General features: G+C 39.0%; 1 protein-coding gene across 2 annotated transcripts in view; it reads left to right on the forward strand.

The window, feature by feature from the left end:
• Positions 1 to 12206, forward strand: part of LOC122886674 (solute carrier family 12 member 7-like) — a 38418-nt gene extending 26212 nt beyond the window's left edge. The window contains exons 15-27 of one of the 2 annotated variants that reach the window (XM_044219151.1): positions 81 to 199; positions 354 to 452; positions 560 to 679; positions 1128 to 1232; positions 2351 to 2519; positions 3850 to 4045; positions 4492 to 4661; positions 5509 to 5640; positions 5854 to 5961; positions 8560 to 8729; positions 9195 to 9209; positions 9519 to 9652; positions 10814 to 12206. In XM_044219151.1, coding sequence (XP_044075086.1) covers positions 81 to 199; positions 354 to 452; positions 560 to 679; positions 1128 to 1232; positions 2351 to 2519; positions 3850 to 4045; positions 4492 to 4661; positions 5509 to 5640; positions 5854 to 5961; positions 8560 to 8729; positions 9195 to 9209; positions 9519 to 9652; positions 10814 to 10905 — 1629 coding nt within the window. In that variant the 3' untranslated portion in view covers positions 10906 to 12206. The remainder of the gene's footprint in view (positions 1 to 80; positions 200 to 353; positions 453 to 559; positions 680 to 1127; positions 1233 to 2350; positions 2520 to 3849; positions 4046 to 4491; positions 4662 to 5508; positions 5641 to 5853; positions 5962 to 8559; positions 8730 to 9194; positions 9210 to 9518; positions 9653 to 10813) is intronic. The other variant, XM_044219153.1, reaches the window with a different exon arrangement.
• Positions 12207 to 16129: the final 3923 nt, after the last annotated feature.

Consider the following 16129-nt stretch of genomic DNA (forward strand, 5'->3'; position numbering starts at 1 on the left):
TGGCAGCTACTGTACTATTAGACCTTGATGATAATGGAGCACTGTATCAGACCTTCTCTCTATATTCCTGTCTTTCTCAGGTCTTTGGTCATGGGAAGGCTAATGGTGAGCCCACCTGGGCTCTGTTGCTGACAGTTGGGATCTGTGAGATAGGAATCCTCATTGCTTCTCTGGATGCTGTGGCCCCCATCCTCTCCATGTACGTGGTTTGACACTGTAGAAAATACATAAAACTGATCCACTTTCTATCCCACTTGCTTTCAGTCTGTGTTGCTTTTATTGCCAAAGTGATGTGCATTTAATTACATTCCTTACTTTCTGTGATGATCTTTTCTGTCTTTGTGTCTGCTCAGGTTTTTCCTCATGTGCTATCTGTTCGTTAACCTGGCCTGTGCGGTTCAGACTTTGCTCCGTACCCCCAACTGGAGACCTCGCTTCAAGTTCTATCACTGGTAAGAACAGCTTCCAACTAAACTCTGCAACAAAGTAAATCCTGCAAATTTTATGTAAGATGTAAGCTTCCAAGGCTTTGATTAAACTGTATGTGTTTCTTCTGTAGGACCCTGTCCTTCTTAGGGATGAGTCTGTGTCTCTCTCTCATGTTCATCTCCTCCTGGTACTACGCCCTAATTGCCATGGTGATAGCCGGCTGTATCTACAAATACATTGAGTACAGGGGGTGAGTCTGGGGTTTCAGGGCAAGAGATCAAATCAAAACTGCTTTAAACTCTCCATTACTGGTAACTAACCACAGTTGATTTGTGTTGTGAAAATAAATGCAGTCAAGTTTTTTTTGTGAAGTTAAATGAAGCATAATTTCTCTCTCGATTTATAGATATCCAAAGCTTTGTTTGCCCCTCCTAAACACCCTGGAGGGCAGATTTTGTATGAATCAGATCATCTGGTTAACCACTCGCTCCCTGCCACACGAATGATACCTTCTGTCAATAAGCATATATTTTAAAACCCATGAATTGTGTGCTTGGAGATGTGGATGTAATATCAAACATCTCTGTCAACACAGTAGAGGAAGCTTAAAATCTTGCACGCAACTGGATAAAACATTTGACTGTCTTAAACATTTGAAAAAGAAGTGAAACCTTCCTGTTTGGACCTTTTGGTTGCAGGGCAGTGAAGGAATGGGGAGACGGGATCAGAGGTCTGTCCTTAAATGCAGCCCGTTATGCTCTCATCCGGCTAGAGGAAGCACCACTACACACCAAAAACTGGAGGTGAGTGTGTGTGTATGTTATATGGCAAAAATAGATCTAAAATAGAGTAAAGGAAACTACAGCACAAATTAAGCATTCCACTGTAACACTCTCAGACTCACGATGGATAGTTTAAAAGAAAAGCATCAAAATTGATGCAGCAGGGCGCCCCTGTAAGTCACCTGGTAGAGCGGATAACATTATGGCTGATTCCAACTTGTGGCCCTTTGCTGCATGTCATCCCTCTCTCCCCTGCCTTTCCTGTCTTTCTCTGCAGCTGTCACTATCAAAGTAAAAGCAAAAATGTCCGAAAAAATTTATCTTAAAGCATTTGATGCAGCAGAACCAGAGATATTGTCTTTTGTATTCCACTCAATCTTCTTCCTTGTCAAAACCTGGCGCCTACATTACCCACAATGCAACTCAGCCACTGACAGTTCAAGTGGAGATTCAGGAGTGTTATGTTAGTAGCAGCTAATGTAGCCTGTAGGCTAATGTAGTCTCACAACAATTTAGCCTCTGGGGGCAACAGCCAGTGTTTCGGGGCTTCCGGTGTAGCCAGCAGATATCCAGATAACGGATATCCCGGCCAAGACTTCCTCTTCCGTGCACTGGTTAGTGTTTACAGTCCGATTAGCAATCTTGGAACCCATCGGCTATCATCTGACGACAATTTTAATGCAGATACATTTTTAAAAAGCTTATAAAAAGCTAATCTCTAGAGTTCCAAGATTGATAAAAAAAAAAAGCCAAATCGTCGTCAGACGATAGCCGATGGCCTCCGAGATTGCATTTCGGCCAATGTGTTCTCTTTTGCTCTCCACACAGACCGTTTACTGCTCAAAGCCTGCTCAAACGTGATTGGCCAATACTATTCGGACTACAAACGGACTTCATATGCAGATATCTGTTTATAGAGATTACCTGTAAACAGACTGATGTGTAAAACTGGTACACTTTCCATTAATATACTGTATCTTATATTTCCATGATGCTAAGTACTATAATTTCCACTCATATAATCTACTTAACATGTACGTGGTTTGCATTTATATCATAAGTTGTATTTTATTCTTAATGCTTGTTTAGCATTCAGTTTTTTCTTGTATTCCACTACTTGTTGTTTTCTCTCTCTTCAGGCCTCAGCTGTTGGTGTTGTGTAAGTTGGACTCAAACCTGGTGGTGAAACACCCTCGTCTCCTGTCCTTCACTACGCAGCTCAAAGCAGGAAAGGGACTGACCATCGTCTGTTCGGTCCTGGAGGGAACCTACATGACCCGGGGAAATGATGCAAAGACTGGAGAGCAGGTTTGTCAATTTGTTCAGTCATCTGCTCTGCCTGTTTAGTCCTCTGCATGGTTTTCCAGTGTTCAGGTCTACTGGGTATTCTAGAGGTAGCACAGATAGATAGACAATCTGTCCCACTCAATTCCTTAATACAGGTAATTCAAAATATTCAGTGCAGCAGACTTTGGGAGGAAATACTGGGAGAGCATGCAGACTTTACACTAAAATGAGATTGAAATCAATGACTTTGAAAAACACTGCTGCTGCATTCCACTCAGTGTCCAGAAAAAACAGTAGGGAAATGTCACCTTTTTACCCAGTGTTAAATGCTGCTTCCCATGCAACAGATAAGGTTACATTAATTAGACTGGACAACACCAACTGCCGAATTACCATAAACACCATGTTAAACTCATACACTCTGTACCCACTTTATTAGGTACACCTGTACAATCTATTGCAATTCAATACAACAGCTCAGCCTTTACAAAGTTTATAATGTTTAGAATTGCATTAAATTGTACAGGTGTACCTAATAAAGTGGCCACTGAGTGAGTTACAATAATTTTAAAGTGATATGATCCTGAAAGTATATATCAAACTATGAACAAAATTAAAATGAATGAAGTTTGGCATGTGCTGCAAGACACTTGGCAACAGCTTATGACTCGAGTTTGTTTTTAACTTGAACTTTATATATATATATATGTGTGTCTCTGTGTGTCTCTGTGTGTGTGTATATATGTATATATATATACAATTATATAAATATGGACATTTTAAGAGTCACAACACAATTGTATAAATTCTTTAATTTAAAATTACATTTAAAAAATCCAGCTGTTATAGTATTAGAGCTAATGTGTAGGCTAATGCAATTCACATAATATGAAATAACTGATTTGGTCAGTTTAGAGTTAGGAATGATGTATAATTTGTTTTCTTATCTTTCATATGAGTGAATGAATGCTTTTTAAAGCATTAACAGATTTAATGAAAACACGTTTACACAACATATTATCACCTTTTAAATGTGCCAGTGGGTAACATTCAGCTTGGAGTTAATAATGATGGATGGTTTATTATGTAAGCTAACTCACCACAAAAGATCACGTCATCATTGGTCATGCTTGAGTATCAGTGTGTTTATAGTCTAATACAAACCAAAGTCAGTCGTCTTTCAAAGAGTCAGTCATGTTAAAAACCAGTATCACTTTGAACCTGAACCTTACATTTACCCTGATTCATATTTATACAAGTAGGAAAACACAATTCATCATGTGAAACAGCTCTTATCCTTTATCATCCTTATTTTTCCCTACGTTTTCTTTTCACCACTTGGTCCCTGCAGAACTTGAAAGCAGCCATGGCTGCAGAGCGGATGAAGGGTTTCTCCCATGTGGTGGTGTCGTCCAACCTGCGAGATGGTTTCTCCCTGCTCATCCAGTCAGCAGGACTGGGAGGAATGAAACACAATGCTGTCCTGATGGCCTGGCCAGCAGGTTGGAAACAAGCCCGGGACTCCTCTGCAAGGAGGAACTTCATAGGTAAACTGCACAAGAGCGTCTCGAAGGAAGTGTGTGACAAAATAAAATCAAAGCAGACAATTCTCCAGTATTAATGAAATAACACTTAACAAAGCTGATATGTATACCTTAATTAATATACCATTACCAGCCTGAATTCAAAGGTAAGATGTCCCATATTTCTAATAGGCGCTTTTCTCTGATCTTACTAACAACTTCACTGGTATGGGCTATGATTTTACACAAGATTTCAGCGGTTTGAAGACGCAAAGGAGTTGTAGCCTTTACTGTCATTCCAGCAACAAGTAGAGGGAATCTTTATCTCTAAAAGGGACTCAAGACTCAAGGGAAAGACTGGGGGGGCAGCAGGGGGAGACACAGAACTTATGTGGCTGTATCCCACAGCCCTTACATAGAAACATTTCAAATGCTCCGCCACAACCCTGTCTCTTTCTCTCTCTCTGCAGAAACAGTGAGAGAGACGACGGAAGCTCATCAGGCTCTGCTGGTTGCTAAGAACATCGACCATTTCCCTGGTAACCAGGAGCGTCTGAAGGAGGGAACCATTGATGTGTGGTGGATCGTACATGACGGTGGACTGCTCATGCTGTTGCCGTTTTTACTTAGTCAACACAAGGTGTGTGTGTTTGCGTTTGTTGTCTAAACAGTTTTCCTTTTAGATTATTTAGTGGGTTTTTATGAAGTAAACTATAAGTATTATCAAAGGAAACGCAGTTTGACTCGGTATAGATTCAATATCAAGAATAAATTAGACTCTAAAAGCAAGAAAAGAGTCAATAATCATGTAAAAACTGCTCAGTACATAGAATGAACATAGTCAGCTTTTAAACATACTTCACTGTATGCATAATTAAACTTGACACAACTTGTGCCTGATATTTTAGGATTATTATATGAAAAAATGCAGACCCAATTGCTTTCTTATAATTACCAAATAGTACCATGGTTAGGCCAAGCCTCCTTTTTAAATCAATGGTATTAGTGTTTTCAACAAATAAAATTAAAATTAAATCCCCCCTTAACCCTCTTCTTTACCCTAACATTTTCACATGTTATTAGTGATTTATTTTACCGGCCTTTCACTCTCATACTCTAAAGGCTTTAGCACCATTTGCACTTGAAGAACTGTTTTGTCTTGTCTTGTTCTATAAAGCATAAAATGGATATTCTGCCAAATGCGGCCTGGTGTCAATGAGATAACTTCTGTTATGAATTGGCGCTATATAAATAAAATTGAATTGAATTGAATTGTCACACAGTTTAATTTTAGTGTAGAGGCTGCCAGTCTTAACTTGTAATAATAAAAATTGGAAGTTGTAATGCTTAATGCTTCACGTAATGTAGAGTTTCTTCCTCACGTCCCTCCTAAGGTAAGATCAAAGATAGGATTTAGTGCTCTTGGCTTTGCAGCTTAACTTCTGTATAACCAGCAGCTGATACTGATGCATCTCCTATCTCTGTAGGTATGGAGAAAGTGTAAAATGCGAATCTTCACAGTGGCCCAGATGGACGACAACTCCATCCAGATGAAGAAAGACCTCCAGATGTTTCTCTACCATCTACGCCTGGATGCAGAGGTGGAGGTGGTGGAGATGGTGAGACTTTTTGCAATTCAGTCATTTAGTCATATCTCCCATTCATTTTTGCATCTCATGATGGTTGATCCAGGTTGTAAGATACTGAAAGGCTACCTGTTCTCTTTAAACTGCTCTAAATGAGAACATTAGCTACAGCAAATACATCGAAGGACTATATTTTTATAAGTCTGTGTAAGAATCTGAAATTACAAATGTTCTGTGTCCCTCTAGCATGACAGTGACATCTCAGCCTTCACTTATGAGAAGACGCTGATGATGGAGCAGAGGTCTCAAATGCTTAAACAGATGCAGCTGTCCCGCACTGAGAGGGAGCGAGAGGTACCGTACACTCACATTATAACATTTGCACTGTAAAAAAAAAAAATCTGGTAAAAACTTCAGGCTTAATGCTGTTGCTTATGACTCACATGTCATTACGCAAACATTATAAGGACACGGTGCACTATATTATATGACATTAAAAATATTAATTGTGTACCAGTCTGTAAACATGTTTATTTCTGCTGTAAAGTTTTGACATGGGGGTTAATGGGAATTGACTCGCTTTTGGAGCCAGCCTCAAGTGGCCATTCGGGGAACTGCAGTTTTTGGCACTTTGGCACTTGGTTTAATTTTTCTCCACCGGAGGTTGCCGCTTGGTTATAACCAGCAATAGCAAGATCTACTATCTAGGAGTGACCAAACTGTATTATTGTATGCAAGTATAATGACAATTAAGTTTAATTCAACTGAAAGTGTTACTAAGATACACTTAAGCACTATCCACAACACTGTAAAACACACTAAAAATGTCTTTGTAAACTTTGATGTGAAACTACACTATAAGAAAATGCAGCACTGTAAAATGTGAGAGCTATGACACACTTGAACAAATATATTCCATTTTAAGGTATTCAGATGTAATGCTTACACTACAACAATGATGTAGAAAATGCTATAACAAACTGTAAACTGCACAATAAAATTATATTACAGCTGTAATACACTGATGCAGCTATCCTCCACCCAAAGAAAAGGGTGTAGCATCACTCCTTGTGGTCTGTTCTGCTGTTGTTGATCTCTGAACTCTTCCCCCAACCTGGCTTTGTGATTGGACAATGGGCTTAGATTCAGAGCATCACAGATGTATTGCGTGGCTCCATAAAGAAGAAGAAGTTGGGTCAGGTGCTGATGCCCCTTCCCTCAACACCCTGTGCATACCAAAGGATATGGTCCATTTATCATGCCCTTGCTCGCATCATAATCCGTTCATAACAACAGCAATACTTTAGACAGTGCTGTCCTCAGAAGCTGAACTCAGGGATATAATGTTCAGCCTCAGTGTTTGCTGTCTTCCCTCCATTCACTGCACTGGAGATGCTGACTGGGCAGAGACAAAGAGACCAAAAGCTGCCACTAGAGGAAGACAAATTCCTCACTGCCTTTAAATGTGCACCAGAACCCCAGTAGTGGAGGTCTACATGAGAGTCAATCCAGTTATTTTCTCAGAGATTCTAACCCTTCCGCCCGCAACAGTGTTTTCAATTGAAAAACTGTCTGCTCCATTCTGCAGGGAAAATAAGATCATGGATTGTTCTTAGTGGAAACTAAAACTGGATAAAAAAAAATGTCATGGATCATATTTATAGTTTCGAGCAACAAAGTTTTGTTTTGGGTCCTGCAGGATCCACATCCTGTTGTTACTAGCCAGTAGCGTTTGAGAGAGTAAGGATTTGCACTTTTATTCCCTCTTGTCTTAACACTGACATCTATTCAAGCAGCTGCAGTGCAATGCCTTGTTTCCCTTTGCCTTTATGTGTACAAATCTTACCTTTTGTGTTGGAGAAGGTTTCTGTAGACCACTTACTGTAAACCCTTTGCTAATATAATTAGTGATTTAATACTAGAAAGTCTGCATTATGCAATGTAAATTATTTTATTCTATTGTGCTTATATTTTTTGCACCAGTCAGCTGGATCACTTTAAACTTTAACTACTAGGTAAGAGAAGAAATATCCAGGTGCCTGGATGAAGCTCATTTGCTTTTGCTTTCATTGTTGTCACAAAGGCACTCCAGAGTGAATGATATGCTACATTTCAGTGTTTATGAAGCACATTCTAACTAAGATTTGAATTTCCACTCAATTGCGTCCTCTGAACACTTAATAATGTTGTCATAAAGAGATGCACAAGCATCAGACTGGGGAAGGTCAGGTCTCACCTGGGTGAAGCATCAATGATCATTGTCTTGTCATTTTTAGGCGTGTGTTAAATTTCAATTGTGTTCAATTCCATAACAGTGTTGTCACAGTTCAATCAGACATTTAAAGTGGAAGGGAAGTTAGAGCGTCTTCAGCTTCAGTAACGTGAGCCAGAATATGTGAGCGAGGATTAGTTACAAGAGGGATTTAAAATATTTGACTGGATCACTTAAACGTGGGCGTGGTTTAGCGGATACAGTGTGATATTGAGCTCTAGTGAGTTCTGGAGTTGTAGATGACTGTTGGCCTTCACCCACACCTCCCTCACTTGTGTTGTTAGATCATGAGAAAGAAGATAAGGGAGAAATTAATCAATTAGAGCATAATCTCGCTCTTTTGGAAACGTAAACAAAGTTTTTGCCAACTGACATCCAAACATATAACCTCCTACTGCTCTGCTAGCTACTGCAACCTACAAGCTAACGAACAGTCAAATGTGGTGTTATACGCCCCCGAATTCAAGATGAGTCATCAAAAGTATTTAATATTTTACAGCAAGAGAAAAGAGAGGAATTTTGATTGATTTTTTATTTTATTTTTTTTTTTTTACATATTTTGGCTTATATAATAAACACAACACAAATAATTGCAAATTAGAAAAGAACAAGGATGTAACATGGTTGAAAACTGCTACAACCAAACTGTCTTTTTATCATCGGACCTGTCCTTTGTTTAGGCCCAGTTGATCCACGACCGAAACACGGCGTCTCATTCTACAATGAATGACAATGCTACAGGTGCCACAACAGATCGTGTTCACATGACCTGGACCAAAGACAAACTGGTCAACGAGAGGAACAGACACAGAGAAGGCATGGGAGTTAAAGACATGTTTAATATGAAACCGTAAGTAGATCCATATGTAGATTTTTTTAATGTGCTGTACTTTCATCATTATTGTTATTATCTTTGTTGTGTGTATTAATATATGCTAATGTTGTATTGCACTTAGCTACAAGCACTATTAGTGATACATTTGTAGTTGTAGTTGCTGTGAATGGCTAAAAACAATTGAATCTTAGGAATTTCATCACTGAATTGGTCATATCCTATTGTATTATTTAAGGCTTGTCCCCTTAAGTGCATTCAATAATTTTGCTATTGGCATGCGGGTTTTGTATGTAATTTGTTAATACTGTTTGATGGTAGAGGAGCGCCAAGATCTTACCCCTACTGCATCTAGATAATCTAAAAAAATGGACTGAAGATTTGAGACAGTAAAATCATCTAAGTAGCTGATAAACTCAGAGAAGAGCAGCCCTTATTATTGCGTTAATGTTGGATATGCTGTTTTATGCTTCCTTCTTCTAGTGAGTGGGAGAATCTGTAAGTCACTATCTTTCAGTTTTTGATTGTGCATGAACTCTCTGTGCATGTTGTGAGAATAATCTCTGTGTTGGCATGCTTGTGTGGAAGTAGATCACAGGTTCAGTTTGCATGAGCATCGAGGTGCTTGATGACAAATATGGAGTTCTGCATGTGTCTGTATTTCCCTACAAGATCATCAGATTCCCAATAACTCATACTATGCTTCCTGTAGATTGCTGATTTAGAGTATTATACTGAAACAGGCCTCTGCAAGGAATGGCAGGATACCGAACCGATGTTCTTATTAATGTCTGTGATTTAACGTAGCAACCAGTCCAACGTGCGGAGGATGCACACAGCTGTGAAGCTGAATGACGTGGTGGTCAAGAAATCCAAGAATTCAGAGCTTGTCTTGCTCAACATGCCAGGCCCACCGAAGAACAAGAAAGGGGATGAGAACTGTATCCTTTTTCAGCTAATCAGTCGTTCATTTAGTCAACAAGTCATTCAGTCATTTAGTCAGTCGAAGACATTTTGGCATATTAAAAGGAAAAGTTCAACATTTTGGGAAATACGCTTATTCGCTTTCTTGCCAAGAGCTTGATGAATAAATCGAGACCACTCTGTACACAAAATACCAAGGTAGAGCCAGCAGGCGGTTAGCTTAGCTTAGCATAAATTAGGGGAAAACAGCTAGCCTGGCTCTGTTCAAAGTTAACAAATTCTACCTACCAACCCCTCCAGAGGTCACTAATAATACGTTTTATCTCGTTTGTTAAATCCGTACAAAGAAGCGAAAAAGAGACATAAAATGTTAATTAGTGAGCTTTAAAGGTGATAGTAGGCAGAAATTGTTACCTTTAGACAGAGCCAGGCTAGCTGTTTCGCCTTGTTTCCAGACTTTCTTGCTAAGCTAATCGAATAGCAAGCAGTTTTGAGGAAGACTACTCTAAACATTTAGGTTAACCATGAATAAATGAATACTAATTTTAGTTAAACTGTTTCAGGTGTTGTGTGATTGGCAAAGACTTTACATTACAAAAATGTTGACCACTAAGGCTAATCTGAAAATGCATATTTTTCTCTCTGTTTTGGCCTTCTGTACAAACTAAAGAAGCCAGTGGTGGAGTACGTTTTTGGATTAAGAGCCGTAATACCACACTGTAAAAATAATCTATTAAAATAGTCCTTTATTGATCCCCCAGGGGGGATGGGGATATGGGTTATTACAAATAAAAGTCCTGCATTGAAAATGTTAGTTTAGTAAAATCAGAATCAAAAGTAAAAGTACTCAATGCAGAAAAATTGTCCCTGTGAGTGGTACTATTAGCTGTAGCTACAGTCTACAATTAAAAACTTACACATGACATTTTTATACTATAGGCTGATCCCAGTATTTTTAGCCTCTGTATGTTTGTACAAGTTTAAAGCAGCAAACAGCAAATGGAAATACTCAAGTAGAGTACAAGTCCATAAAATGTGTACTTGAGTGAATGTACTTAGTAACATTCCACCACTCACAAAAGCATTCTCCAAACCCAAAAATGGAGGTTTTCAAAACTAGCAGCTAACATATGTTTCTCTAATGTACGGTATGTCCTTAACCAGAATGTGTCTCTCAGATATGGAGTTCCTGGAGGTCCTGATGGATCGCCTAGACCGTGTCCTTTTGGTTCGTGGAGGAGGTCGGGAGGTCATTACTATCTACTCCTAGCACCAAGAGGCTCCTAATTGTTTGGAAGGGCACTGGAAGGAAACATTGTTGGACAGTAGGACCCCAGAGGTCTGGGGGTTGACAGAGGAGGGCATGAGTTTGAGATGGGACATGAACAAAGATGTCGGACAGAGGAAGTACAGTATACCCCCTCTCACACTGTCAGGAGAAAAAAAGCAACAGTGCCACTTACGTTTTGGAGGACCATGGTCGCTGGGAAGGATAGGGGAGCCTACCTGCAGCACAGCCTGAGCTCAGTGCTTCGTCTGGGGGCACAGAGGGCTCTCTACACCCCCACCTCCTGAGGCTCCTTAACTTGTTTTCTGAAAGAGCTGTCATTTCTATTTAACATGTTATATTGCTTCACCAGGCACTTGTTGGAGGAAAGAACACTTTTTCGCTGATTGTGGTAGCTGGCAACTAGCTCATTGGTTTCAACGAGGAATGCTAACATAGCTAACAGCGTCTTTATTTATTTCAGTGCCAATGACTTTTCATTGATATATGACTTTGGAATCAAGGGATGAGCTGAACATGTTTTAAAGCCATTATATTTTAAGGAATATCATGTTTGCCTCATATCACTGTATCAGAAGTTAAAGCCAAAGCCCCATTGATTTCTATCAGGACAGTTTAAGGGCTTATCTTGAACATTACTTATCAACTGTTTTTGTTGTTACAGATAACATTAGTGTGCCGAGTGTGATCAAAAAGGAAGAGATGGTGAAAATGCTGCAGAGCAACTGCAACTTTTGTGATTTTTGTAGTCGATGATGTGATTTTTTTGAATTTGAGCAAAATGTTAGTGCACGTGTGAGCTCAGTTCTTAACCAGCCAGTGTGCATTGATGAGGAAAACGGAGCAATGTGGAGCCTGTACAGTAGTATTTTCATTTCATATTATTATATATTACTATTTTTTTAATAGGATACAAATAGGTTTTATCTACAATGTGTCATGTTAGTTCAACACAAAAATACATATTAAACAAACCAAAACAAAAGTTAAGTCTGGAACTCTCTTCAGTCTGCAACATACAGGAGTACTCATGTGTCGTGTTGTTTCCTTTGTCCCTGTAGGACTAATCAATGTGAGAAAATGGCCTGAAAAATCGTAAATGCTTTGGACTTAACACAGAAGCCTGCTGTCTTTAATTAAATCATATGGGTGACATGCTGACGCAGTGATGACTGGCAATGTATCCCAACCATGAGCAAGTAAAACTACTTTCACGGCCATGGTTGATATAAGGGGAAGATTGTCATTATGTGACACCATTAAACTATAACTATGAACTTTGGTTCATTGGAGTAATGTCACTGTATTCCGAGATCTCAGCAAGTACTTTGGTGAGTGTTATCATGTAGAAATGAAGTCCAAAACAACAAAAATAAGATCCCAGTTGTAATAATCTGGAATTATCCTAAAACTGCTGTTGGAAACTGGACATAAACTCCTGTCTTCTGTGTCAAAGTCACCTATACATCCACCACAACCTACTCTCCAAGAATTCCATCCTATTCTCCGCAGGTTTTGCAGCACATTTGAACAAACGATCAATACGTCTGTTTTTGTGGAGAGGACAGTCATTTGCACAACCACCATAGTTTGCTTGTCTGAAAAAGGTAAACATGAATTGTTTAAAATTGAATTAAAGGCCTGTGCCTACACGTTTCTTAGTTTCTCTGCTGAACTTCAGGATGTGCCTGTCTTAATGTGGGTTGAGTAATACTTTTTTGTTATTATGTAAAATAGTTCCCAGTGGAGGGAGTTTAACCTTTTTTTGGTCTTTTGGTTTTGTTTCTGTGAGCTCAGAAATGACTTGTTTGTTAAGTCTTTTAATGCGTGGAGTGTGAATTGCAAACAAGCTGAAGTTAGAGAGACTTGTCTTTCACTAGAGACTGTAAAACCACACTGCTAAAATCAATTAGCAATTTTCCCCCTGATATTTTCACTAGATAATAGGAGATTCTGACAGTATTTCTGCTGTCAATTATTCAGCAAAATAACAGCATCAACAGTAAATCTTAACAACAATAAATCAAGATTTATATATTGAAGACAGGTGAAAGTGTCATAGACAGATTTGTTGTTGTTTGTCTGTTTTTTACATTACAATCAATAGATGCATTGCTGTAAACAACATTGTTTTAAACTGATAATTGAGGCCAAAATCAGAGAAGATTATTCAGAATATTACCTCTATCAGAGCTGTATGGACCCTTTGTGCCCGTGAATTATGAGCTGGCCCACAGTGAGAAGTGTGTTCAGACTCAGATGGAAGCTCCCATAACATGACATGAAACATAAATCTATACACACAGAGACAAAAGGCAGAAAACATCAAAGCAGGAAGTCCACATACAAAGGAAATTAAGCTGAATGAGAGACCACTGTGGTTTCTCTGACTGCGCTCTTTTGATCTCAACTTTAACATTTCATCCTATTGCAGGTTCAGTAACTGAAACTTAGTGCATCAAAATCAAATCATAAATCTTTATTATTATTATTTCTCTCTTATTAAAAATCATTGATTTTCTGCTGTACCATACACCCAGAAGGTGATAGATTCTTGTCAGATGGAATCCGTTCCTGTCTGACCCAGATGAGAGCCGAGCTGGATTGTTGTCACCTCTTACATAACTGGACCAGGGTCAGTTTCCAAAAAATCTATTTATTCCTAAAATCATCATTGTCTCTTGGCTCGCAAAAGAACAAAGACAATCTTGGAGCTGCAGTAGGAAGCTTTCAGGGGAACTTGGCCTTGGATAAATGGCTTCCTGTTTGTCCCACAGAGTGGTTAGCTGGGTCAGCACGCACAGAACAACAACAACACTAATCTCGGTCTGATGCTCTGATCACTGTCTGAACTACAACTCTGCAACGTTCTGTGCTGTCTGTAACCCTGACTCTCTGCTCACTTTAAAGTACACGCTGTCTTTTACTAGGATTTAGAACAGTTAACCTAATTTGACACTTTATTGTTTCCTCAATGGGAATCTTGTCCTGTGGCCAGGATCCACATAAAAAAGACAATGACCACAAGTGTCAATGTATTAAAAAAAATCGCAGAGCTCATGAAAAACAAGAGGAGAAAATGATGGGTTCACTGAGGCTTGCATTCTGCAAATGTGGGATGTTTTATCATCCAAAGTTTTGCAAGATTTTTGCCATCTAGAACTTCTTGCTTCTGTTGTGTACATTCAAGATGCATAGAAGTGCAGCATGCAGTAATGATCCTGCATGAGAAATGTCCTACTGGCTCATATAGATGGACATATTATGAGGTTATGAATGGCACAAACAACAATGCATATATATTTTGAGGTATGTGTGCGTTATTGCAGGTCATAGGTCAGCGAGACAGACCAGAAAAGGTAAAAAACTTCAATTGCTGTTTTATTTAGAAAATGAAACTATAACATTGTATATGTTTTGTCACAGGCCAGTGTGTTAACAGGTGAGTTTTAAAGCAATAATTTTCAACAGCTTATATGAATGTGTGTGTACAGTAGACGCATTGCTGTAAAGATACATTGGTGTAAAAGTATAAATGGCAGATCCATTGGCCACCTATCATGTTAATAAGCCTATAGCTGTGGCGCTCACTGAACTCCTCCTGCTTCACGTCAGTGTACATATCAACCAGCAGCAGTGAACACAACAGCTGTGCACGCGGCTCATGAGTGCGTGCCAAAGCTTTCGGTCCACTCTGTATCCTCCACACAACGTGCACATATCTCTGACCAGTTGCATGTCGCATGTCTACACAGGTAAAACAAAGTCTGTTCAAATCGTAGCGTCACTGATACACTAACTTGTCAAACATAAACCAGTGTGTCACTGCTGCTGTTGATTAACACATCTGGACAGGTGTTTTTCAATGTAACAGGCTGGAGGAAGATCCAAGTTTCATTCAGTCACTTTTAAAAACTGGGTGTGTGGTTGATTTAACACTTCACTGTGTTGCTCTTAACCAACCAGGTTATCATTGTGTTGTTGGTCAAAACTCACACACTCTTTTTACAGAACATCCAACATGTATATATATATATATATATATATATATATATATATATATATATATATAACCCCCAACCCATTTTATGTCTGAAGATTTCACCCTTGTCATGTCCCATCAAAAGGTTTATTTGTCAAATACTTTGGTTTATGACCAAATACCTGCAAACCTTTTTTTCTCATCATCTACACTTTCTCCAAGTAACTAGCTAACTTATGTAAGTGTTTTGTATGTTAATATAGATCTTTGCTTTCTTAGATCATTTACATACATCGTTTTTTCTCTATATTCATATTTTATATTCCTAAATGTGTGCAGGTTTAGTTAAGTCCATTTGTCATTAGCCCACTATTTTTTACTCTCAGGTTCTCCTAACAAAAAGCATCTTTATCATTGAGGCTATCCATCAGAACATCATCTTCCCACAGCTTCCACTGACCTTCCAGTAACATCTGAAGGTTTGGCTAAACAGCATTTTCTTTTTTTAAATGGAGAAACCGCCTATTTGAGAGAAGAGCTAAAGAGGGACAACACAAGTGGCTTAGGAAGGGATTGTAGTTTGTAAAAACAGAGGACAGAGGATGAGGGGGGAAGTGGAAGAAAGGGAGGGTACTTTTCTTTCTCTCCGAGCCATTATCATTCCAGCATGTGCTAATAGTGGATAATGTCACTGAGACTCCCTTTGACCTCGCTGACCCCTGAAGCTTTGTCTCTGTTGGCTTGTTAGAGACGGTCCAGCACTAACTGGACCGGTTGTTTCTGTACTCTGCTGTGAAATGTTAAATGAAATACAATTATATTGAAGTTCAATAATTTATTTCTTATTCTCCTGGGGACCACCTGGAACCCTCACAACAAACTACTGAACGTTGAAATATTGCTGCATGCTTCTGCTAATATAATGGCTGTATGCAGTATTTGACTTTTTATGGATTCAAGAACAAAGGGACCTCTTCTTTGAAAATCTTTTTAGAAGATGTTAAACTCATTTAGCCTAAGGCCACACAGACTAATCTGATGATTGCTATCTGGTAGCTGTCTTAGCCCTGTGTTCAACAGTGAGCAGAAATACACTTGAAGACAGTCAGCCTGCACAACCCCTAATTTATGATAAAATGATTATTGAACTGCAGGTAGTCACCGACAGTCAGGTCAGTTTTACTTGAGTCGTATAAAAACCATCTAAAAATTCAAATTCTATAC

This window comes from Siniperca chuatsi, linkage group LG13 (assembly GCF_020085105.1).
Source record: "Siniperca chuatsi isolate FFG_IHB_CAS linkage group LG13, ASM2008510v1, whole genome shotgun sequence".
NCBI classification, from domain to species: Eukaryota; Metazoa; Chordata; class Actinopteri; order Centrarchiformes; family Sinipercidae; genus Siniperca; species Siniperca chuatsi.